Below are 24,969 nucleotides of genomic sequence, written 5' to 3'. Positions count from 1 at the left end.
CAACATATTTTTTCTGGGGTGGGAAGGTGGCAGGAGGTGGATGAAGTGGAAGGGGGTGAGATGATGTTTTAATTTTTTTTTTTTTTTTGCGGCGGCGGCGGCTACAGCATGAAAGTTACGAACGAAGGGGGCGACGATTTTCGGACCTGTAAGTTCAGCCCACTTGGTAATTTGGGCCACCTGTCCGTTGCTTTCATCTAGCCTGCATCATAAAGCGGACGATTTTAGCAGTATGTCCCCTAGGCAATCTCTAGTCCCCGCTACATGATTACCCGTCGCCCTGTACCACACAGAGAGGAAGCGGCACCGTACAACGTGCTCTATAGGCGTGTACGATAGTCGACCACAACTTTAAAATATCTTTTTTTTTTTAAATAAGCAGTTCGAAACAGCGGACCAGGGTCCGCGGCGTCCTGTGTTACTTTGCTGGACAATCACAAGAGTGAAGAAAATCATCTTTTTAATGTTCGACTGTATTCAGAGGCATGAAAATTCTTTAGCATATCATTTCATCGTGAGATTAGCTTCTTGTTTAGGTTACAAGAAAAGCTTTAACAATAGTCTATTTTTAGCCCGGAAGAATTCTGTTCGGTGCTCCTGAATGTGGGCGGAGCTCCACTGCATAGGAGTTTTATCTGATACGCTATTTTTGGGGTACATTCAGTTCACGTTGTGTTACGCTGTAGAACAAACTTGTGAGTTTTTACCATAGGAGTTTTATCTGATACGCTATTTTTGGGGTACATTCAGTTCACGTTGTGTTACGCTGTAGAACAAACTTGTGAGTTTTTACCGGTCGCCGTTTGCTTTTCGAAGAGTTTGAATTCTAGCAGCCCTGTACCGACTTGGTAATGTGTGAACCCATGCTATATGTAGTCAGTTACAACTCAAGAATGCAGCGGTGAAGGCCTCTCAAAGAAGGCCCGTCCAGCCAAAGACGTCGTCTAGCTCTGTAGCACAGGCTGAGCAGGAAAGTGGCTTTTGTCCTCAGCCCTAGCGACCCCCCTCCTTGTTTTCAACTCCCCCCCCCCCCCCCCCTGACCCCTTCCCACCCCTAACCTGAACAGGGTCCTTCTTCCTTTTCTTGCCTAGCCTTTGCCTCACGAAAACCGGTCGACGCCGTTGGCTGGAGGGCATTTTCTTTAAGGGGCATAAAACTGAACCTTGGAGGCTCGTACATAATAAAGATTGACACCAGCCGTTTTCCAGGGACGAGGAGAATTTTAATTGTGATCCAGCCAACATGCGCTTCTCATACATGCTTCCACATGCGCCACATTCAGAAATACAACATTTACTCCTGTGGGAACACCAAGGAACATTTACTCGAAGTGTACAGAATGTTCACGTAAGTTTGGTGAGTCGAAGTGGGGCCAAAAACAAAGCATGCTTCACTTGCTCAATAAAATGACGTCATCGCGATTTTTCTTGCTTGCTTATCCTAACGCGACACGCATATTGAGTTACGTTAAGCTAACTTTTTTCTTTGCAGTTGCTGAGAATTTTCGCAGTGAACCATGGCGGTCGCATATAGACTGGAAAACACATACCATCGTATGGTGCCACTTCTGATAACAATATGTACAGCCTAACTTTCTTAACACATAATGTGGACACGATAGACAACAATATTTTGTACAGAATACACGCTATACAGAAGAACAAAGTGCGGTGTCCGAGAGATGCGGAAGGAGTTTGTGACATTTCAAATGAAAATTGAAGACAGCGTAAAGTAACAAAGAACGTCGAAGTTTGCGGAGAGACTCTCGTTCTTTTTAGTTTGGCCCTTAACACTTTCGGATGGCCATTTTTGCATCGGTGTCGAAGTGCAAGGGACAAGAAGGGGAGGACGCGGTAGGTAAATGTTTGAGGAAAAAGGCGCCCTATATAGTGTGAACCTGAATATGCAAGCTCACAGTATATACGCCAAGAAGCAGCCGAGAGCAAGTCTGTGCGTAAGATTCAGCTTCGCATTTCGTGAAAATTGCACAGCGCCTCTTAAATTATATGTACAGCTTTACAAAACAAGGACATTCAAAAATCACAGCAGGCTTATATGCGTGTGAACAGGGCTTTTGAGTGTGTTTCTGTTCGCATGGCAATGTTTATGATCAGCCGCGTTATTATTATTATTATTATCATCATTATTATTATTATTATTGCACTCATTGCAGGAATAAACGAAGATGCTTCGAGATAGGGTTACAGCATGGCTGCGTTTCGTCTATAGGTGTACGTGTTCAACCGTCTCATTCCCGAACGCCGGCGAATCCTGACGCGCCAGCTTGCGGCGCGTATACGTATACAGGGTCTAGATACAACATGTGCTGTGCATATCACCGCCTCCTGCGCAGTCAGCGCAACGCGCCGAGGCTTGCTTCTATCAAATGACAGGAGAAGCCTTTCTCAGAGCCAAGTCAAGTGCGTATTATAGCTGTGGGGACCTGCAACGCGCATTCTTGTCTGGCTCCGGCATCATCAAAGACAGGAGTTCGCCATGTCGGAACCACGCACCTCTTTCGCATGCAACGGTCGCCCCGCCATTACTGTTGTCCCTGTTCATGACTCCCCCCCTCATTATTTGCTTTCGTCAAGACGGCAAGGGAGCGGTCACGCCGGCGCACAGGGTCGAATGTTTGCCTCACTCAGTGTCTTGCAGTCAGCTCAGCTGGTAGTACTCGGGAGCAGTGTACTCGTTTGCAATGTTCGTGAGGAAGCTGAACTCGTTGGATCCACACGAGCCCGGTCCGGAGTAGCCGTTGGAATCACCACCGTAGTAGAAGTTGTTGAAGTTGAGGTCGGTGTCGGAGGAGCTCTGGCCATTGTAGTGCTCCGGGGATGGGTTGTAGGCGGTCGCCGCGCTCGTGGCGGTGCCATTCTGCATCTCGTAGTAGTTGCCCGTCGCCTGCTGGTACGGCTGTTGCTGCTGAGGCTGCTGCTGCTGCTTCGCAGTAGACGCGTACTCCGGAGTCCGGTTAGTTGCGGGATTCGAGGAACTTCCGTTGCAGGCGATGTCGTAGTACATGCCGGAGTCACCGCTCGGCGAGGCCACCATGTTGCTGGCCTCGTCGGTCGAGTAGCAGTCGGACGCGCGGTAGCTGTACGAGTAGCCGTTGTTGTCGCTGGCCGCACTGTACTGGCCTTCCTCGATGCTCTCGGCCTCGCTGTTGTACGAAGGGGCCGCGTAGCCGCGCCCGTACTCCTGGCTCGCGTCCCTGTACTCGCTCGCGTATCCTTGTGCCGACGCCGCGGCGTGGTTCATGCCTTCCATCGCGTACATGTACGGCCTTTGCTCCGGAGACTGCTGATTGTTCGGCCGCTGGGTGCTAGTCTGTGCTTGCGTCGACTGGTGCTGTGCCTGGCATTGCTGGTGGTGCTGCTGTTGGTGCTGCTGTTGCTGGTGCTGTTGCTGATGCTGCTGGTGTTGCTGTGCATGGTGCTGCTGCGGCGACGGCTGCTGGCTCTGAGCGTGGTGCATCTGCTGGTGGGCGTCCAGGGAGGCGCCGATCATGCTCACGTGTGTGGCCGAGGCGGTGGCTACGGCCGCGGGCGCGTAGCCGCACGCCTGCGCCGCGGCGCCTCCTGTTCCCTGGTGGTGGTAGTACATGGGCCCCGCCTTGTAGCCGTGGGGCAGCACGGCCACGTAGCCGTTGCTGGCCGGCTGCGGTCCGACCGCGGGGCTGGCGGCGGGCGGCGAGCGGTAGGCAGCCGCGCAGTACGCGCCCGGCTGGCTTCCGCGGTGCTGGGGCGCCGAGGCGCTGTAGGGCTGCTGGGCAGCGGCAATGGCCACGGGGCGTTCCTGCTGGCCGTAGTGGTTCCCGTACAACTGCGGCGGCAACTGGCACTTCGGAGAAGAAGCCACACGCGCGCTGGGACAAGGATAAGTGGCGGCCGAAGGGCTGGCCGCGTCCAGGGCGCACAGGGCAGCCTTGGCGGCGCGGGCGGCGGGGCTCGCGGCGCGGCCACCCAGCGGGCTGGGCCGCTCGCCGCCGAAGCCGCCCTCCTTGACGGCGCCGGGCGTCGGGGTCTTGTCCGAGCGGGCCGGCGACGCCAGCCCCAGCGCCGGGTGGAGGTGGCCCTTGGAGTCCGAGTCCGGCTCGGAGCCCGACGGCGAAGAAGCGGCGGCCCTGGCCGGCGGGCAGCAGCCCTCCCGGCCGCCGTCCTCGGCGCCCTGCGACGGACTGGCGCCCGGGGGCGCGCCCTGGGGCAGCCGGTCGGCGACGGCGGGGCCGTCGGGCGCCTCGCCCTCGGAGGCCCCGTCGCCGTTGCCCTTGTCGTCCTGCTTGCTCATCATCGTCTGCCGCTTGTGCTTCATCCTCCGGTTCTGGAACCACACCTTGACTTGACGCTCGGTGAGGTCGAGCGACGCGGCGATCTCGATCCGCCGAGGCCGACACAGGTACTTGTTGAAGTGGAACTCCTTTTCCAGCTCCAGAAGTTGCGTGTTGGTGTAGGCGGTGCGCAGACGTCGCGGCATTCCGTTTTCTCCGTTCTCTGCGCACAAAGGGCAACAACAAAGAATAATGAGTGAGTGAGCCGCAGGTGAACACCACCATCACTGTTTGTGGAGTGCAAGGTGCGCCAATGTTAGCCTGTTCCTTTAAAATGTTGCAATCACCATGCTGACAGCTATGGATGTTCAGTAGATTTAGGTTATTTATTGGTCATGTTTTTTTTTCGAGATCAGCGCTGGTAATATATTCGACTCTGCGTGATATCTAAACGCGAACAAGCTTATTAACTTGCCAACTTCAAAAACCGTGAAAAGAACTTCACAACTTAAACAAATTGGATAGAAAAGTTTCTACCACTCCAACAACAGAACCTACTAGCTGGGCGAGCGTATTTTTTTCTTTTTCTCTTCGCGATCCTCCTGCAGCGTTTAGATTAATATCGTCATTTACAACGAACACGTTAGAACTGAGCAACAGCTGCGCGGCAAGAGCTGCAGCGGAGCTCACTCCACACTTCGCTTTACCTTTTGTATTAGCTTTATAGATGGGAACCTTTTAAAACTCGCGAGCGGAAGAATTAACGCGTGGTCGAATTGGACATGCACGGGAGGTGAGCGCCTACAGAAAGAGAACACGATCAGAGCTTCCACAGTGGGAGAGACGAAAAAAAAAGTGAGAGAAAGAGTTTCGAAAACTCTCAAAACCTCAAAGTAAGAGCACCGCAACGCTACACGGTTGGGAAGCGATTTTCGACCCAGCTGGTGTCGCTTGGCGTCCTTATTCGAGGCACGCAGTGAGGCTGCTGCGTAGTGGAAAATAGCAGCAAACATAAAGCACGGGAGTCAGAAACCTCGGCAAAGCTGAAAGTACACCTGGGGGGCCACGTGAAGCTCATTCCCCGGCGGCCAACGCGAAGGGCGCCGGATGTGTTTAAAAAGTTAACAGAGATATCGAACACGGGGGCATAGCTCTTCTTTTTCTCTTTTTCCTTGGCCAGCTGCAATGAAACAGAGAAAGAGGAAGAAAAATGAGCGCAGAAATGAAAGAAAACCTGCATGCAAATTATGCGCGCCGCGCTTTCCGCGCAAATTCCTGATGCACGCAGAAATACTCTTCGGCTGTAGCTTCTCACCGGCTCTTCAAATGCGCGCTCAAAAAGAATGAAGCGGCTGAGAGCTGCTTCTGCCTTTTTTTTTTTTTTTGCTCTTGCTGCCGCTGTAGCTGCCGTTGGTGTGGGGAAACCAGGGATGAAGGAGCGAGAGGTGAAAGAGCGAGAGAAAAGAAAAAAAGTGCGAAGAGAAAGAGTAGAGAAAACAAGCGCAACAAGCACTGCGTGAAGGAAGAAGAAAGAAAGAAACCAGGCCGGCCTACGTTTCGAGCTCATTGGCTGTTTTTGTTTCAGGCAGCTTCAGCCCTATTTGCATTCACACGACGTTGAGTTCCCTAACGACGTAACGATCCTCCCGAGACGACAGGCTTAAAAAAAATAGAAGAACAGGAGAGAGAGGCCAGCAGGGAGGGAGCTAGAAGTGAAAAGAAAAGGAGGGGGGGGGGGGGGGGGGTGGCTAGGAGCTTACACCAAAAATTAAAAGGACCAGTAGAACGTCGATGCCGGGTCCCAACCATCTCTGTGTATGTGTGTGTCTGTGTGTCTGCTGTGCATCCATGGAGCGCGGATCAGCGTATCTGACTTATTTCAAATGTGCACATAAAACTAAAGCGCGCGCTATGCGAACCCGTTTCTCGTCCGAACGAAGTGAGTCCGGGTCCACCGAAAAAAAAAAAAGTCTGAAAGAAAAGTGGGAGAACGGGAATTAAAACGCTGGAAAGACGAACTGCGAATGCTGGATAGTGTAAGAAAAAAAAAAAGAACGTAAGGAAAAGTGAAAAAAGAAGAGTCAAGTCGAGAGCTCAGCGCCGGCAGGGTTGAGTGAAGAACTCGAGAGGCACGCATGCACGCATATATACGCATGCGCGAACAAACGCACCGACGGCGACGACTAAAACCCTCTCCCTTTCTCTATCTAAAATTACTGCGTGAGTAGCGAAACAACCATGACATCGTTTTGCTTCTCTTATTCATTCATGCCTCGCTTCAGTTCTTCCTCTTTAATTTCACCTTCGTGTTTCTTCACCGCTCTATATGTTTTCTTTTTCTTTTTTCCCGCGCTTTTTTTTCCTTCTCTTCCCTTCTCTCTATCTCACTCTGGCGCACTATGTCTTCGTCCTCGGAGGATTATTTGACTTTGCTTCTAAGCCGATTGCTCAAGGCACCCGCGCGAGCGGACGGCGGCTGAGCGTGCCGAACTTTCATTTTCGAGATCAGTGAATCGAGCTAATTATCGTTTTCATTAGAAAGTTTCCGGCGCTCCCGAGACGCGGGCGAAGCAGGGATCGGCGCGGGAGAGATGGAGGGGAGAAAGGAACGGATCCCTCGCTACGCTTATGCACGACCTCACACTTGACTCTCTCACTCCTGATACACACCTACTCCTTCTAACAACTGCCCAGTCGCGCGCGCCTCGCCAAAAAAGCCTCTCGTTATTGCCCGTGCAATTCTCGCGATTTGTCTCGAAGAGGATCCTCCCACCAATTCACTCATTATTTTTTTTCCTTGCTTTCTCTTGTATCACTCTGCCTATCTTACTAGCTCGCTGCTTTACGTCTTCTTTCTTCTTACGGGGGTTTGATTCCTTAAATCCTGTGTTTCCTTGCGACCATTTAGACTTTACGCTGTTCTGGTCTTTTTCCTCTTCATTTACGGCATTGCTCGCATTAAGCAGTTTCTTAGTTCATCGCGAGATTCAAGGGCCTGCGACGACAGCACTTGCACTTCGCTGTCCATGCTCCCATCTTTTTTTGTTTCTTTATTTTTGTTGCGTTTTTGCTTCGCTCCGTAATCGCCCTCATCATCTCGAGCGCAATTTCTCTGCAACTACTTACGCGTCCGGTATTTTTACCCCGTTCCCAAGCGAACGATTGCCACCACTTGTTAGTGCTTCGAGAAGTAATCTCTTAGCTTCCTTTGCGATTTGTTTACTCTCTTTTTTTTCTTTTGGCACAGGCGTATCGGCTTTGCGTCTTCGCAGGCGAGAAGACGCGTCGTTGTAGCATCTCCCTGTGTGCCTCCATCCGACGCTTCTTACGCTCGACGTGACGCTTCACGTCGATTTCAGTGAGAAGGAGACAGAAAGAATAGAAAAAAAGAACTGGAGGGTAAATATTACGTTTTCACTGAGACGCATCTACAAAAAAAAAAATATCAACGCGCGACAGAAGTTTGAGCGCACGAATTTGTGCGTGCCTCCCCTTATTCTCTTTGTCGTCTTCACTATCAACGCGGAGGGGAAAGACGAGCTTTACGGCGTGAACGGCGGACACGCAAGAAAGGAAGCCAGCGGCGTTCAGGGATCGCAACCCAATGATCGGTGGGCGTAAGCATCCGAAGGGAACCCGTGTCCGCGCCCTTGTACCGCGGCATCAAAAGGAAACGGCAAGCGACAGCCAAAAGATCAAACTGCGGAATAAAAGGTTTTCGGGCCGCGGATAAGAAATAAGAGATGAAAACTTGAAAAAAAAAATAAAACACGGTGGAGAGAGACAGAGAGGGGCAATAAAAGGAGAACAGCGAGGCGTGCAGGGTAGGGGAGGGGGACAACGCGGGGGAGAAGTTTCGTGGAGCGTGAACCTGCTAACGCGTCTCGGTAGTTTGAAGCCGCTGCCGCCGCCGTCTCCGCGGCTGCTGCTGCCGCCGGAGTCCGCGCCGTTGTGCGGCGGCAGGGGGGCCGGGCAGCCCCTTTTTCTTGGATCGAAAGCAAATTAAATGCCTCCCCTTCTTTTCTCTGCGCCCGACGCCGCCCCGGGGCTTTCTGTCTTTTGGCGCGCTCCTCTCACGTCTTTTGTTTCGCGTACGCGCGCGGACTCGGTCGCTCGCTGGCAAAGGGGAGGAGGAAAAGGGAGAGGCCTCGGGTTTGAGCGGCGATAGTAGTAGGCGGCCGTCGTCTTTCCCCTTCGGCGGCGCAAGCGGCGGGGCAGGCCTGCCAGTCAGAGCTCGCGGAAGCAAAGTAGAAGAATAAGAAGAGCGGACGACGGGACGCGCGCTGCTGCTCGTGCCTTCAGCTCTCGAGGCGAAGGAGGGCCGCCGGGCTCTGACTCCGACCGCGCTCACGGCCGACTGACTTCGGTCCATAATGAAAGTAACGATTTCTAGTACCCAGTCAGATACGAGCCAGGGGCCGCGTACGAGCGCGCGCGCGCGCGCCCGCGTTCAGAGTTAGCCGGTTCTGGTGCTGCTGCGGCAGTTGGCTGACTGCTCGCTCCTTTTGCAGCCGCTGCTGGCATTGCAGTCTTGCCTGCGTCCCCCTCTCCCACCCTCTCCCTTTCTGCGCGGCGGGTGGCAAGAGAAAGAATGCGTGGCGGAACAAAAATGCGTATGACTGGGTGGCCGCCCTTCCTTCAGCTATGGCGACAGCCGTGGAGACTGACGCTGCTGTCTCGCGCGGTGGCCGTCGAAAGGGAGCCTGCCTGGACGGAAAGGCAGGCCCCAAGAGCGCGGGGAAGGGCCAGTGGGAGAGGCCACTGGCGTTGCGAAATAGGCGAAGAAGCCCGGGCTAGGGATGACACGTCTGAGTCAGCGCCGTGAAATTGACTTTCTCGGCCGGGTCGGGCGGAGAGCTCGCTTTATTTTTTTTCTTTAGCGCGGCGGCATGATCTGACGGGAATCGGGAGGGCTTGACGGTGGGTGTCGCAAGCTCGCTATCAGATGTATTGGCATTAGAAACAACAAAAGAAAATAAGAAAACATGTGTTCGTTGCTGCTCCTTTCGCTTGTGCAGCCTAAAACTATGATTTTAGTGCAATCTTTCGCGCCTGCTAAACGTCCACAAAGCATTACAGGGCTGACGGCGCCAACAAGCGTAGTTTTGCCAGAGTAAATTAATCTTACCTCTGATACTACGTCCTGAGTGTTTTATGTATTCGAACTTATCCTCATTTATGAAAAAGTGCGCATAATGCCGAATTAATGGAGGATAACTAAGTAGAAGCCTCTTTCTGCATAGGGTTCTCTGCAAATTTTTAAAGTCATGCTTCACTACAATGTTACCCTTCTTGCCGCAAAGGCAACACACAAAGTAGAAATGGTAGATCTGCGTGCACAAGCTCCACGCATTTTTTTTTCTCTTTAGTGCCTTTAAATCACGCTTCACTGCAATGTTGGTCTTTGTGCGGAAAAAGCAACATTACGAAACCTAGTTTAAGGTGCAGCATTTTGAAGGAGCTGCAGAAGGGGAAAACGAAAAAAGACATCTCACAGACACGCACATAAAAAGAATACACGTGTTGCTCATCGTTGTGCGTTCCTCTTGGACTGTCTGCTTGCAGGCACTCTCTGTACAAAAGAAACCAGAGCGAGCAGAGACGACGCGGCCTTGAAGGTGATTATTATGTTTATGTTTGCTTTGCTTGTTTTTCAAGCGTTTGGTTTTATATACCAAAAACGCGGGTCATATATATGATACTTTATTTCGATACCTTGACGCCAAAGCAGCCCCCAAAGTAAAAAAAATGAATATGCAGCGTGTGATCCTCTAGTTTCTTGGAGGGGTCTTGTTTTGAGGATTTTTTTTTCACCAGCAGCGAGCTCACAGCCCAAAGGGCCCTTGTGCAGCACGCATGCGAAGCAGCAAGACTCAGCGGAGACCTGGAATAGGGACCCTACCTTGCGAAGAGGCCAGACGTCGACGATGAAGACGACGGCCCACCGCTAATCTCATTGAGATTTCAATAAACGTTTTTCTCTCTCTCTCTCACGTTATAAGCTGAGAAGAATGCCCTTTTCTTATTTTTTTCCCGTGGCACATAACTATTCAAGGCTGTTTCTGCCTTCCTCGACGTAAACGCAGGCAGGCGAATGTGTGTCATATTTTTTGTAGCAAAATATCAAGTTCTTTAGGAAAATTGTGAACCTTCATCACAACAAGGAGTCTTCGTGTTACAGCTTGAGCTCGCCGTTGTCGTGTAGTTGGTGACAGGTGAAAAAAAAAAATAAATGCCTGTCTTACACTTTGCATCTTGAGTACTCCGGCTTATGATGACACAAGACAGCTAATTCGAGCGAAAAAGCTGGCTGCAGCAACACATGCGTCGGGTCTGCAGCTGTCGGAAAACTGTCTCTGCCTCTCTCCTGCATGTGCGTTGTCAGCTCGCAGCCGAGACTAGACAACGAACCCAAGAAAAAAAAAATCGAAAACATACACGTGGCAAGGAGACGCCGAGTTGACTTCGCGGCAGTTTCCGAAAGCGCGGAGAGACGTTTCTGTTGTGCGCCCCTTCTTGTTCGGACTCTTGGCGGCAAGACCGGAAGGAAAAAGGGAAAGGGAAAGCACGTCACGGCCGCCGCGAGCATTATACACGTGTGAGTGACAAGCTCCGAGCTGGAACCTGGCACGAACCGACGACGACAACGCCCGCGCGTACGACGTGCCCCACATTGCAGCTCTGTCTTTTCTTCTTTTAAGCTCTGCCACCGTGAGCTGTGTTCGTGTCGGAACGCATTGGATCTTTCAACTTCTCGCATACGTTTCCGGCCTTCGCTCTTCGATTTGCCCACGGTCGACGTTAAGGCGTGATCATATTGAAACGCGTAAAACGCGTAATTAAAACGCGTAATCACATTTTCTGCTGATTTCCTTCTATTTTCAAGCGGCAAAAACCTGTGGTTGCAGCAACAAGTATTCGACGAAGCTTTCGCTCAATGTCACTATAAACAACCGGGGCCCGGTAGTTAGGCTGTGAAGCATAATGGAACCACACACAGATCGTCGAGTCGAATATTGGACCTTCGACGTCTCTATTTCAAGGAGGGCGATCGGGCGACTGAGCAGCAAGCGCGTTTCATTCCCCACAGCAACTTTCCAGTTTGCATAGAGTGGAGTGAAAGCCACGAGAACACGACTACGGCTCCCAAAACTCTGTGGTTATTGCCTCGCGAACGCGTGAAAACGGCGAACCAGTGAACGCGGCGAACGGCGAACCGCAAGCGTGGTTTTAGCCCCTCACAGTCGTAGCTTCCACTATAGCATACATTGTCAACAAATAAGAACTCATTCGTGGTTGTGTGTTAAACTGCGAGAAAGGCTGCAATGTTTCCCAGTTTCACAGAAAAAAAACATTTAGGGTCAAGTTGTAAACATCCCGGGCACGACGGCTGCATTTCGGTGGAGGCGAAATTCAAAAACGTCCGTGTATACTAGCACTTTGGTGCGCTTCAAGTAATATAAAGTCATTGAAATTTATTAAACCCGTGCCTTTTAACGACGCTCCTCATTAAACGACGCTCCTCATGGTACGCAATGTTGCTGCGGCATGTAAAAAAAAAGACAGCAATCAAACAACACGCCGTAAAGAAATGCTACCAGGTGAACATTTTATCAAGATGTAATTCAGGAACCTCCGTTCTATCCGCGCATCATGCCGTACTTCTTTTACCGGGGAAGCAATAATCGTGTCGCAGTGTGAAAATAGTGGCATCTGCGTGTAGCCTCCGCTCTCCAGAAGCACCACATCCCACACCTCAGCCATCACCACACCGCACACGCTAGCTACGGGGCTCCCTACCTACCAATTCCACCTCCCCAACCAATGCGCATCCATCGTCACTCTCTAGAGGCGCTATCCACGACACATCCATCCAACTGTACGCTCCAGAAGCGTCAGCCACCACCATCTACCATCCACCATCCACCTACCACCACCCTCCACAAGACATCCACCCATTAGAAGCTCGCACAGCAGTCGCGTAAACGAAAAAGCGACGGTGAAAGCTGCCCTCCAGAAGCACCCCCCCCCCCTCCCCCAAGCCACCTCTCTACCCCTACCTCTAACCTACTGCCGTCCCACCCACCGCCACCCTTGACTCAGCATTCCCCCCAACCTCGCCACCCCTCCCCCCCCCCCCCCCCCCCCCCCACGAGAAAAATCCTGTCGCGTGTGTGAAGCCCCGGCTTAGAGCGAAATCATTCATTAGAGCAAAATCATCAAATTAATAATCGTGGACAAATCCAAGTGCTTTCGCAAAATCCTCGCATCAGATGTGTGATCGTGCCGAAATTTGTTGTCTTTGTAGAAATGTTGGTTAATTTTAGCGTAGGTACAATCGCTTGGGTTGAAAATGCTATTTGGCCAGACTGTTACAGCAACGCAAATTAAAGTGACGTGGTTCTGCCTAACAAAACGAAGCTTATTTCGAATGGCAGTATAATACGTGTGTACAGTAAAACAGTTGAAATCTTCGTTTAGTGCAACCAACGACATATTTCCCCTCTGAGTCTACCTTTAGCCAATTTCTTTTCGCTCGCACGCTCGCAAAAGAAACGAATAAGAACGAAAACAAAAAGACGATGGAGAAGAAGAAGGTTATAATCTTTGTTCATAATTATACAGACATTTACTGCTTCATTATTCAAGCGCGATGGAAACTTAACACGCAGTCATCTTAGCACCGCTTGATGATCGCTAACGACGTCAAAGCTGCACCGCTTTTGCAGAAGAAAACGGGAGATGACATCCATCACTTCTGAAAATTTTATCGTCCAGATAGATGTCCTCTGCTATTACCCGTCAAGACGCAACTTATGTATCTGTGCTGCAAGGAAGGGGTAGTGACGAAATCCTGCGTGCTCATTTTCCCGCTTCTCTTAGCAAGTGAGGAAAGCGCCGACTACAGGGGTACCTTCTATAGTCAGATACAAGTCAAGAAAAAAGCGGCTTTTTCCTCGTCGAAGGGCCATCTACAGCCAATGGCGTGAGCCGATTCTCATGAACCTGCTCGCGTGGGTAGCGTGACAATGCAGGGGTTTGGCGTGACAATACAGGGAGGGAGACTGCCCCTACAATGCAGAGAGGGAACTATCCCTTTTCATGTGCTACCCCTGAATTTTCACGTTAGCAGGGTCATGAGAATAGGCCGACGCCACTGGATAGAAGATGGTCTTCTGAAGGGGGAAAGCCGATTTTTCCTTGAATTGTATCCGACCATAGCTGCGGTGGTCCAGCGGTTCGGTGTTATAATGCTGAGCGCGAGCATGTGGGTTCAACCCTGGTCGCTCTGGCCACACTTCGATAAGATGTGAAAAATTAATATAAATAACCAATAAATAACCAATAACCCTTCGCGACGGAAAAAAATATTTTTCATATTTTTTTAGTGCACCTGAAGTGAACGCCAATTAAGCGTTCATAGCAGCAGGCCGCTATGCCATCGCTTCTCCTGCTTCACAGGACTCCTCATAAACATGATGCTTCAAGCAAATCAAACATTTTGATGAAACATTTATTTCAAAACATCCTTCTTTTCTCATAGTTTGCACATGACGAGCAAAGCTGCACTACAGTTCAATATGACGGTGCTCCGTCTGTTCTGTGTGCTGTGCATACAAAGGTTCCTGGTCACGTCCCGCCAAATAGGCACGACGAAGCCGAAGATCATGAAGTTCAGTCGCTGGCGGCGATAGGATCCTCATTCTTGTCCAAATTTTTAGCTTGACCTCTGCCCTTTTGGTTTGTTTTTCTAACGTGGTAATCAGTTACAGCAGTTATAACAAATTTTTACTCTATATTTTTCTGAGGTTAGTATATCAATTCACTCAGTCGTCCACTAACAAAGCAACGAAGTGAAAATGGGGTCTTTAAACGTGGGACTTCGTAGTACGTACTTCAGTGTATGTGGCAAGATACGGTCATTCAAAGGAACGAAAGAAAGTGGATTTTTCAGCCGTCAGACCTTTTCGGCGCCCTGTGCAGGCCAATCTCGCGCTTGCGCTTACATAACCGAGCCGATGAGATTAGCGCAGTGACCAAGCCGTGCAGAAATTTCCGTGACCGGTTGACCGCGATTGTCTGGCAGCCCTCGCCCACCCGACAATAACACCCCGTACACTAAATCCGTCGCTAAACTGTCTCCAGCAGTCAGCGGCATCTTCTATCAGAGGTCAGACTCGGACGGTGAACAGAAGAGTTCGTCGCCCGGTCGCAGTGGCGCCGAACGCGACGGCCACGCGTTTACGTCGGTGCGTAGCCACGCGTAACCGCGCGCACGCGCACATGCTCCGACCACGCGGCAGGCCGCCGAGGAAGGGTCGCCTCTCCTTCCACCTGTTTCCGGGTGGCAGGACAGCGGGCGGCGCACGCTGCAGAGTACGGCGACGGCGGCGCCTCAGATTTCCGTGTCAGACTCACGCGACGCGGGCGGTGCTGGCACTGTCAGCGCCTCGCGGCGCGGGCCGCGGCCCTGACAGCCGCGCGGCCGGTTTCATCCATCTCCATCAAAGTCAGGGCCCGGGGCCTCCCCGGCTGCTCGGATGCGCCCGGGCCAGAGCACGGACAGAGGGGGGAGAGAACTGGGTGCCGGCGTCCCGCTCTCTTGCGCTGGCAGCCGCACACCCCTCCATCCAGCCCGCATCCTTCAACGAATTGGCCACCGTGTGCGTCTGTGCGTGTGTGCGTGCTGGACGGCCGATCGCGTCACCCTTCTTCAGCCGGCGACGCTGCCGACTTCGACGAACGCGGCCACCGGCACTTTTCGGGCCGCAGCTTGCTGCGGGGCCAGCGAGGACAGCGGACTCGCCGCGCCAGTGGTGGTGGCCCTCCCTCTGCGGACGAGGACACGTCAGCCGGGCTGTCACTCCGCAGCACCGGCGGCGCCACGGAGGAGGACATCATCTTTTCTTGCGTCTCGTGCTGTTTTTTCGGTTGAGTTATTCTTCACTCCCGCCGTCTTTCATCGGCTTTTCTGTATTTCTGGGAGCAGGCAGTGTTTGCTTTAAAGCCACCGGCTCGAACTCTTGGTCGCGGGCCCGAATTTTCTACCTCTTTTTTTTTTCAGTACAGAACCTTCACTTGGTTCATGTCGTCGTGTAAGTGCGACGCAGGAGTGGGGACGATAATTTGTAGGGTTTCTGTATCAATGCAGCAATCACCGTTTCCGAATTTGCCGCTGACTTGCCGGTTTTCAGCTTCGGGTTTCTAGACATTGACTGCCCTATCCGGCAAAAAGATAGTTGAAGGTTGTACATCATTTCTTGGCGAATCACTTAGATACGTTCTTAGAGAAGCGCAGGGAAGAAAAGGCCTTTATTTTTTTGCACGAAATAGAGAGGAGAAACTATTCCAGCTAAGTGCAGTGGTCACAATAGGACAAAATAGAGAAATGGACCCGAAACTACCACAGATATCCACATGTAGCGAAATTTTTAACTTCATTTTCTGTCAGTTTCGCTTTCGTTACATTGGCAAGGTTCTTATGATTCAAATGCATAACCGTGAGAGATAATTCATCGTTGAGTAGCGTCTGTAATTGAATAGCAATGAATTTGTTGACAGCTGAAATATTGACAGGGATAGCCGCATCGCGAACAAGGGCTTATATGTTGTCTCTTGTCGACTCGCAAAAATTAAAAGCAATAAGAAACAATATGGTCAGGACCTTGACGAACAACTGCATTAAAACGACGCGCGATGCGGGCTTTAGTAGACATCCGATGTCTACAATGGCCCGCATGACGCGTCGTTTCGATTAATTAGTTCGCAAAGGTCCTGGTCATATTGCTAGAGGCAAGTGTTTTGGAACAATGACAACTAATAAGTTAAGCTTCTGTTGGGTATGTGTTTACCTTTTATGTTCTTCAAAAAACCATTCCCCGCTAGCGCCCTCAACCCCATACAATTCGTCTCTGGGGCCAGCACTGCATGAAAGAAATATCCAGAATGAATAGAAATACTACAAGGTATACGCAGTCGCAAGACTAGAAGGACGTTGTTTTTGTCTTGTTTTTCAAGAAGTGTGCAATAAGGCACAGTGAGGAAGGGGGAATGGAATATAGAAGGAAGTTGGAAGAAGAAATGGACACAAGTTTTGTTCAGATAGTCGCAAAGATTGCCGGTGTAACGATGGTCCATGGTCCACTTTCCATATGAAATCACATTCTCAGGCCCACCTCCCCTAGGAAGCATTTTCGCACAGAAGCCGAGGCTGGGTACTTGTCAGTCGCTGGCAAAAGTTTGTCACGCCACCGATGACGTAGTGAAGAGGTCAGAGCCGCGCCTGCACGAACCAGGCGCACGGAGCCGCCTCCTCCCAAGCAAGACTACGCGGTAAAGGGTGGGAACACCGAGGTATTAAAAATCCCCTTTGCAGGAATCCAGTCACCGTCTTCTGAAAAGCAAGAGATAACAAACAACGCCGATTTTTTACCCATTACAAAAATGTACTAGGTGGATAAAGGGAAATCGGGATATTTAAGACGGGAAAAATAACCAGACATACGTACGGTTGCCTGCCAGGCACTGGCAGAGGGGAATATTATGGCAAAAACTAGGAATCGAGCGAGAATGGACCACAGATAAACCGCGCGCATATCGAGAGTTATATCGTATACACACAATGTCGGCCCTGTTCACTGACAGCTTGCTCCCTTTTACTGCCATATAGGGAAATTCGTGCCTAGAGTGAAGCACAGACGATTAAGACCAAAGCTGCTCTCTTCCTTAGATTCGCAAGTGTTTCACGCTGAGACGTACGCTTAGCATCATCATTGTAGTGGAAATTGCATAGATTGACCTCGAAAAGACCGTTATCCAGGTCCTAATCGAGAGTTGTAGCATAGCGCGAACCGCTACCGTGTTCCGCTTCCGCGAGGCGCCACTGCGCATGCGCAGATCGCCCTGGGGGCGCCAGATGGCACCACGTGCCCGTCAGCTGCGTGCGCGCCAGCCGCGTCAGGACCAATCAGCGTGTACCCAGCGGTGCCCCGCGGTAGCGGATCACGGTAGCGGATAGCGCTATGCTATAACTCTCTAATGTTCGGTACACCGCACTATCTTGACATTTACCGTTCATTTTTGTGTTTTGTCGACCTTCACACCGTGCTGTAAATGGCAGCACGACAACAGGTACAAGCTTCGCATATCCGTATGCCAGCATAAAGATATCAGTTTCCGTTGTATTTTCGGAATGTTCGATGCCCCTAATTGATCTGCTCTCCCACTTTCTGTCAAGCTTTGAAATGTTCTTGCGTGCAACATACCAGCACTTGTCATGCGGTAAGTTTCAAACAAGGACGTCAATATACGTTTTGATTTTTGTACGGATACGAAATTGTGATTGCAGCAGAATCCTGTTAATGTGCATAACGCCATGCCATCATGTCATTGAGTGTTCTTGTTGAAAATAATATTATGAAGCTACTATTACATTCTTAGTCGAGTTTCCCGTTAATTCCTGCCACTAACTAGAACCGAAGTAGAACTTTCAAAGAAAGTTACAATCAAATAATTAGAACCGGGTTCCAGATGTAAATTGGCGGAGTATGTGAAACAGCGTTGCACTAAAATTTTGAACGTTCTATGGAGAACAATGTTCTATATACGTGTATCCAAAGCGCCGTTCCACCGACGTTCTGATGATTATTATGTGGATCCGCGTTACGCATTTAAATGTTACCTACGTTCACAGCTATGCAAATTACTACGGCACAGCTTACTCGTATCGTTATCTCTTCTTTCGTTTTTGGAAAATTTTGCATTGCCCTATCTGGGAACGAATTCTATGCTTTTTTTTTTCTAACCTTTCTGTGCACCCCTCACGCAATTTTCCATCAGAAGGCTCCAAGGATTGCGAGGAAGTAAATAAATACCGCAGTATATCATGCACTGTTTATGCCCAGACACGAAAACCTTGATACCCCAAGATGATTCAATTTTTTTTTTAACTTCGACTTTATACCGGGCTCTACCTTCTTAGATCGTGCGAATGCAACACTTTTGCTATCATTCGTACTCCGATGTGCAAAATAAAGAACGAAAACCCGGTTTGAGTAAGAACTTAGCCAAAATGAAACTATTTTTGTTGTTACGTATTTGCTGTTCGTCTCAAAATACGGCGCCGTGCCAGCCTCCTTGAGAGCTACCTTCCACGAAGCGTCAGTTCGAAGGCGGTCTCTTCTTCCCAGAAGCCGTGTCCCGTCTTGCAAAAGCGAACACGAACTTGCCAAGTGATCGGCGCGAAGAAATTTTTGACACCCGTCGGCGCTGTCTATTCTGAGATCGCGTCTCCTCCTCTCTGCCCGCTCCTTGCTTCGCTTTCGAGCGCGTCAATCCCCTGTTTCTTCTTTCGCCAGGAATGTTGTCTCGGGAACGTAGTCCTTGTCCGCTGTCATGGCAGAATCTCTGTTTTCACTGCTTCTATTTTTCAGCGTTTTCTCTTTAGATACCCTCCTGGCTGCCTCGTGTTTCTCTACGGTGGAGTCATTATACGCCCTTCAGGACGTCAGTTTGCTCCTGACAGGAACATGCTTTCGCTGATGCTTCAAAAACCGCGCCGGAGACTTATCAGCTTTTCTTAACGCAACGTCGTGGTGGTGGCTCGTATGGATATTACTTTTAGTGCGGGAGGCCATTACCCGTTTCAGCAAAACCCTGCCAATAGTAGCGATGAACCCTGCCAAAGTTATTCGTTGTTTCTAGCTTGGCAGAAAGAAGGACTAAAAAACCTTTACGGTGCCTGAAACAGCTAAGTCATGCCCCCTAAGCTTTACAAGTCTTTCTATGCTTTAACCAGTTGTGATTTTGTCATCTTTTTTTTCAATTTTATTCGTGATAATTGTAACTGCACTCAGAAGAATAATAATTTTCTTAACGCATGTGTCCGTGAGCTCTAGTTCGAAGCCAAACATGATATGTTGACCACCTTTCACGAAGAGCATTGCTACATTAACCTGTGTGCACAGCTACATCGTTCACGCATTCACCACAGCATAGTGTATTTTGCCCGTGAGCTTAGAGACAGCAACAGTGAGTTTCAGCTTAGACGACAGCGCAGGAGTCCGTGCTCACAGGGACACGTGACTCAAGACGCTGTCGGAGGGAGCACCTGTAACGACTGCGCCCGCGACGGAGGTGTCGGCGAACCCGCCACACTCAGGAGCACCAGCGACGCCAAACGAGAACAAAAATCGCTAGAGCGACGACAACGACGAAAAATTCGGTGGAAACAAATTTTTTCCGAGACCCCGTCAAGAAAGAAAAATCAGAAACAGCTGCCAAATCCGGGAGACGACGAGGCTGAGAAGATGAAAGCGGGAGGAAGACGGAGGGGGGACACTTCATTACCGTCTTTTTGACACGCCTCGGAAGGAGATAAGGTGAATATTTGCATTCGCGTGACAGAAATCTCCCGAGCGAAACTCCCTCCCCGAACATCGGGCCGGTGCGCCGCCTAGACCAGGCCCTGCAGAGAGAGAGCCGAAGGCAAACAGATGTTCGCCCAGAAAAGAGGCCTCGACGGCGCATTAAAAGATCTTACGCGCGCGGCGAAGGAGCCGGCGTCACGGCGAAGGGTGAAGAAGCGGCGTCGACGGACGGCGCCCCGTGCACTATCGCCGCCGGGAAAAAAAAATAATGAGAGAAAAGAAAAAGAAGAAATAAATGAACGGGTATAGGCGTTGAAAGTATCGACAGAGGCGCGCGCTCTCTCGCGTCGGAAAAATAAACGAGGAAACAGGGGCAGGCATATCCCTCGGCTCTGCAGCAGCTACTTTACTCAGCTTGGAAAGCAGAAAAACAAATCTACGCCGCCTGCGCGGGCAAGGCGGGTTGGGTGGGGGGGGATGAAATAAAGCGAGAGAAACGGAATGTGGCGCAAGATAACGAGGCAGTCCTGCCGATAGGCACACACACGCACGCGGGCGAACACATTCGCCCCGAGCACCGCCGCCGCACACGTTGGCGCCGCTGCTGCTGCTGCTTCTGCTCCTCGCTCGCTCGCTAAGAGGATTAAAAATGGGACTTTTTAGCGAACATGACGTGAAGCCGTGACGTGAAACGTTAGGGAAGAGCCGCCGGGATGAATAGGAATAGCTTCGCGGGCTGCGGCGAGGCTCGTCGCTTTCTCCCTCCTCGTCTCCTTCACCCCCCTGCTCCCCATCCTCGCGAGACGGAGGAGTCCGAACGCCGCGCCGCCCCCGCGTCTCCTCCGCCGAAACAAATGGAAACGGCTGTAAATGAGTGCCCGCACTTCGAAGCCGCGCCGACTCTCGCTCCATAAGCGCGACAAGGCTTCGCTCTGTTGTCGCGCACCGACATTCTCGCTCATCTGAGAGACGGCGTGACAAGCAATGCGGATTTTTCCTTATTTTCCGGTCCATTCGCGGGCGGTGAACGAGCGTTACAAGTCACTCGCGCTTGCTCTGCGACAGCGCGGTGTCGTGGATGAGGTGTTGTTTACTAGCGGAATGCGGCCCGTCGGCGTTGCCCATCGTGAATGAACCGGATCTGCGTATGTACTGCGTATTGTGTACGGGGTTTTGAAAGTAGTACTCAATGCAGTGAGCCAATTATTGAAGACAGTACGGGGCATAAAGTATGCTTCCAATGACGAAATTAGCGGAATCAGTATCCGGAGTTGGTGGGAATACTGCTGCGGAGTGTTCGGACCGTGCCGAAATATTTAGTGGCGTTAAGATGCGTCGTGGTTGAATAAAACAATAAAGAAAATCTAGACAAACTAATAATATCGATACTATCCAAGTAAAGCGCTGTTGTAGAACCTTTACCCGCGGTTTCTTGGGAATCCGACGCACGTTGCAGTCATACGCTCAAGGCAGTGGACAGGAATCACACCCAAGCGTGTGTTGGAAACATTCCGCTACCCACATCTCATTTTTAAATTTTTTCATGTGTCTATTAGCGACTTTATATACCCACAACGGGAAGAGAGCAGAGTAGGCGAGAGTACAAACGCTGGTTCACGATATCCTAGTCGAAATAAAAAAAAAGGGGGGGGGGGGGGGGCAAGCGCAGGGAAACTAATGCGAAGGCAAGATTACCGCCTGTCATTAAGTGTAACGGATTTGATTCCAAGAGAACTCAAGCGTAGCAAGGGGCAGTAGAAAGTCAGGAGGGCGGATGAGATTAAGAAGCGTGCTGGTATAAGGTGGCCTCTACTGGCACAAGACAAGGTTAACTTGAGGGATGTGATTTTTCCTCCAGAGGACGTAGTGAGGATGATGATGATGATGATATACCCACTGAAATTTACATGAGTTAGGAACTCGATCAATTTACCCCCAAAATTTTCTTAGGTATTTAACGCACGCTGCTTTCTTTCCGTGTCCTGCTGCTGCAGCTATTATTTTTCTTTTGTTTGATCGCCGCATTCATAGTCAGATTGTCATCCTCAACCATCATTAATCATCATTTTTTCCCCATCCCTAGCCGCATTTCCAGGCTTTTTGTTAGCCTCCTACAGGCAAGTACAGGCAGGATACAATGGTTATGCCCTTTATTATTAAGGATTATCAGTAAAGGTGTTGCTAATAATCTGGAAGTGAGAGCAGAACGCAATCCACTGCAATTTTATCGTTCTGCTAATCTCCCACTCCAATGCTATATACAGCCGTGAGATTTATCACCGCGAACTTGGGAATGCGTATCGCTCTCATAGAGCGTAGCGTAGTGTGCACTGGAACTGACGCCACGAGTCGACAGTCGTGCCACTACGGCTGCTAGAAGAGCGGATGCACTCCCAGCCAGTGCCCTGGTGCCGCCTACTACGCGCGCTGTTGACAACACACGGGGATAACTGATCACAAAGTACACTGATGGACCGCCTGGCCACCTAGGTATGCGCGCCGAGAGCAGTAATCTGACGACGCTTGCAAGCCGCCGAGGCAACACGTTTTTCTATAGAAAAATAATGGCGAAACCTCAGACACGTATTTTGTAACTGAGAGGAGCGGGAAATGAAAAAAATATATAGTTGCGGTTAAAACTACTGCTGAACCTGGTTAGAGACCGAAAGCTGTGGTGTATCGGGCAAGTAGACGCGGCTTGGCATCTGTAACATTGAGTACGCTCCGCGAACTGGGTAGGCAGCGCGCCCATCCTGCGACCCTGGCAGGTGGCTGTTAATTAAATTAATGGTTGATCGCCAGAGGTTGGTCACCCAATGAACGCTGCGGCCTTTTCTACCGCCCTCTTCCAGCGAATCGAAGGGTCAAAGGCCAAGGTCAAAGGTCAAGTGGTGCGACACCATCGTGGACCACAAATGATAAGGCCTTTAGCCACATGACTTCTGGATCACTTGAAGGTCAACCGGCAACGCACGGCGAAATCGGCTTCACGTAGCGTAGTGTCAAAGGGAAAGTAACATTGGCTTTCTCGGCTGCTTGTAAATCTTTATGAAATAAAAAAAAACGCGCAAGTCTGAAAGTTAGGTAGCACTATAAAATTCTTGTTGCTGGGCATGCGCGCAAGCAACGCATATGGGAGCACGCCTTTTCTTTTTTTTAGCAGTTATCCCCACGTGTAGCAGACAGCGAACGCATGCAGGTTACATTGAGAAACGAAGCAATAAAAGAAGAGACGGCGGGGAGAGCACGAGCTCTCCCCACGGCACAAGCCGCGCAAGTTCCACGTTTGACATACCTGACAGCGCACGCTAGGCTGCGCTGTCTGTACAGAGAGACACGCGATACAGTGTTCACGTTAATACAAGTCATTATTGTACCTCACATTTCTTTTGCCCCTTAAAAGCTAATTTCACCACACACACTATCGCATTAAGGTGAAGCCAACACCATGTCACGGGGGCATCTATTGTGTTCCTGGTTGGGCCCGCGCCTAGCACTCACGACGTTTATTCCGTTACGTTCGCGATAGACACCAATCTTATTTTGTCACACATATTCTTTACAATTCTCTCAGTTCTCAATGTGAAGCCTCGACTAATCTGGCACTTATGGTGTCACTATAGTCGGATACATGGATACAACTCAAGAACGACGTGGCGGATGCCCCTCAAAGGAGCCCCTCCAGCCAATGGCGTCGACCGATTCTCCCCCTTGACTGAATCCCCTGGAGCGGCTAGCGTGAAATCGCGGAGGGTGGCAGATGAAGGAGGTGTAATCACGGCTTAATCGGATTAACCGCGGTGTCATGAAAATCGGTCGACGCCATTGGCTGAAGGGTCTCCTTTGAGGGGCGCCTGTCGCTTCGCTCTTGAGTTGTATCCGACTGTAGTAGCACGAGCTCCTTTCATGTCGGAAAGTTGGGTAATTCTAAACATATACACCACGCTTTACAATGCACTTCCACTATGATAGGAGCCCCCGTCTGCCGCTATTCTAAACAGCGCTGCTGATCAGCATGCCTTCGGATGTATGACATGAGGAAAACTGGACTGACGAAGACACAACAACGTGAAGCAAGTGGGTGACAATAGTTGGAAGCAATCAGTTACGCTTCTCTTTCTTCCAAGCCTTGCAAGAGCTTAAAAATCGCAACCTCGAAGGCGTAGTGGTTGCGGCGTTTGGCTGATGCGCACGAGCAGCGGCGACCTGTGGTACCACGATAGCAACTGTAAGGCAATGGGCCGCGACGTTGTTACACCAGCCAGACGCCATTGGTAGGAGGGCCTGCTTTAAGGGGCGTCTGTCGCTTTGTGCTGGAATTGTACCAAACTTTCTAGCCAGTTGTGTATAGAAATATTCTATATACTTGTATATAATGCAACATGCACCACTCACACTATATATATGTATATATATACTCTCATAAATAAAGTGCACCTACCGCCATAGCTACAACCTCAGAACTCCGAAGAAACGAGAAAATCACAATCACGCGCTTTGTACAGGCATCATAGTATAAATGCAGCTCATGATGAGCCCTATAGGCGTAAAATTAAACATACGGCAAAACAATCAACTATCCCTACGGTGCTTTGCGATTGAGTTTTCATTCAAAAATATTGTAATGAGTGATATAAGCAACAAAGCACGGTAAAATATCCTTAAAAGGTGATACGTCACCAGGCCAATACCATTCTAACACGCTGCTTAGTAATGAGCCTTGTTTTTTTCTAGGAAAGAAGGGCTCAGTTCTCCAGAGAGAACCCGCTATCTGCGTTCGTCAACGAATAACGCTTGGGCCTGCTAACCCGAACTGGAAAGTTTGAGCTGCAGAGCGTCACACTCCATCGCGGCGAGCGTGAGACAGGAGCGCGTTTGTCACCGCTCAGTTTAGGCAGCGCAAAGGGGCCACGCCTACGGCTTCTCGGTCACGATAGACGATGCGACAGCCGCGCACACCGTCCTGCTTTCCCTGAGACCAAAACCAGCGAAGCTCTCGCACGTTCCAAGCAAACAAGCATCCGACAAATGCGTACAATCCGTGCACAACAGGAGAGAAAGGCGAGCAGCAGCAGCACGAACCAAGCAGCAGCAACAGCAGCAACAGCAGCAAGCAGGCAGGCAAGTGGCCTTATCGCGGGGTGCGCAACTCCGCTGTTGCTGCTCCCGTTGCTGTCACGCTTCCGGCAGCCGCCGGAGTAGCGCCAACCCATCGTTACAGTTTAATAGATCAGCACGCCTATATATATTGTCGGCAGGGGCGTGTCACCGTAAAGCCCGGTGCCGCGCTACAGGGGAGGCGAATGAGCGAGAAATAAAGAAAGAGCGAG

The 24,969-nt window shown here is 50.6% G+C and overlaps 1 protein-coding gene across 2 annotated transcripts in view; it reads right to left on the bottom strand.

The window, feature by feature from the left end:
- Positions 1-1,210: 1,210 nt before the first annotated feature.
- The window catches only part of pb (homeobox proposcipedia), a 92,481-nt gene continuing 68,722 nt past the window's right edge, over positions 1,211-24,969 (bottom strand). For both annotated transcript variants that reach the window (XM_077627561.1, XM_077627562.1), the window contains one exon: positions 1,211-4,494. In XM_077627561.1, the coding sequence (XP_077483687.1) occupies positions 2,660-4,494 (1,835 nt within the window). In that variant the 3' untranslated portion in view covers positions 1,211-2,659. The remainder of the gene's footprint in view (positions 4,495-24,969) is intronic.

This window comes from Amblyomma americanum, chromosome 6, assembly GCF_052857255.1.
Source record: "Amblyomma americanum isolate KBUSLIRL-KWMA chromosome 6, ASM5285725v1, whole genome shotgun sequence".
NCBI lineage: Eukaryota > Metazoa > Arthropoda > Arachnida > Ixodida > Ixodidae > Amblyomma > Amblyomma americanum.
Note: the sequence above shows the minus strand (reverse complement) of the source record. Positions and strands in the feature narration are given on the sequence as shown.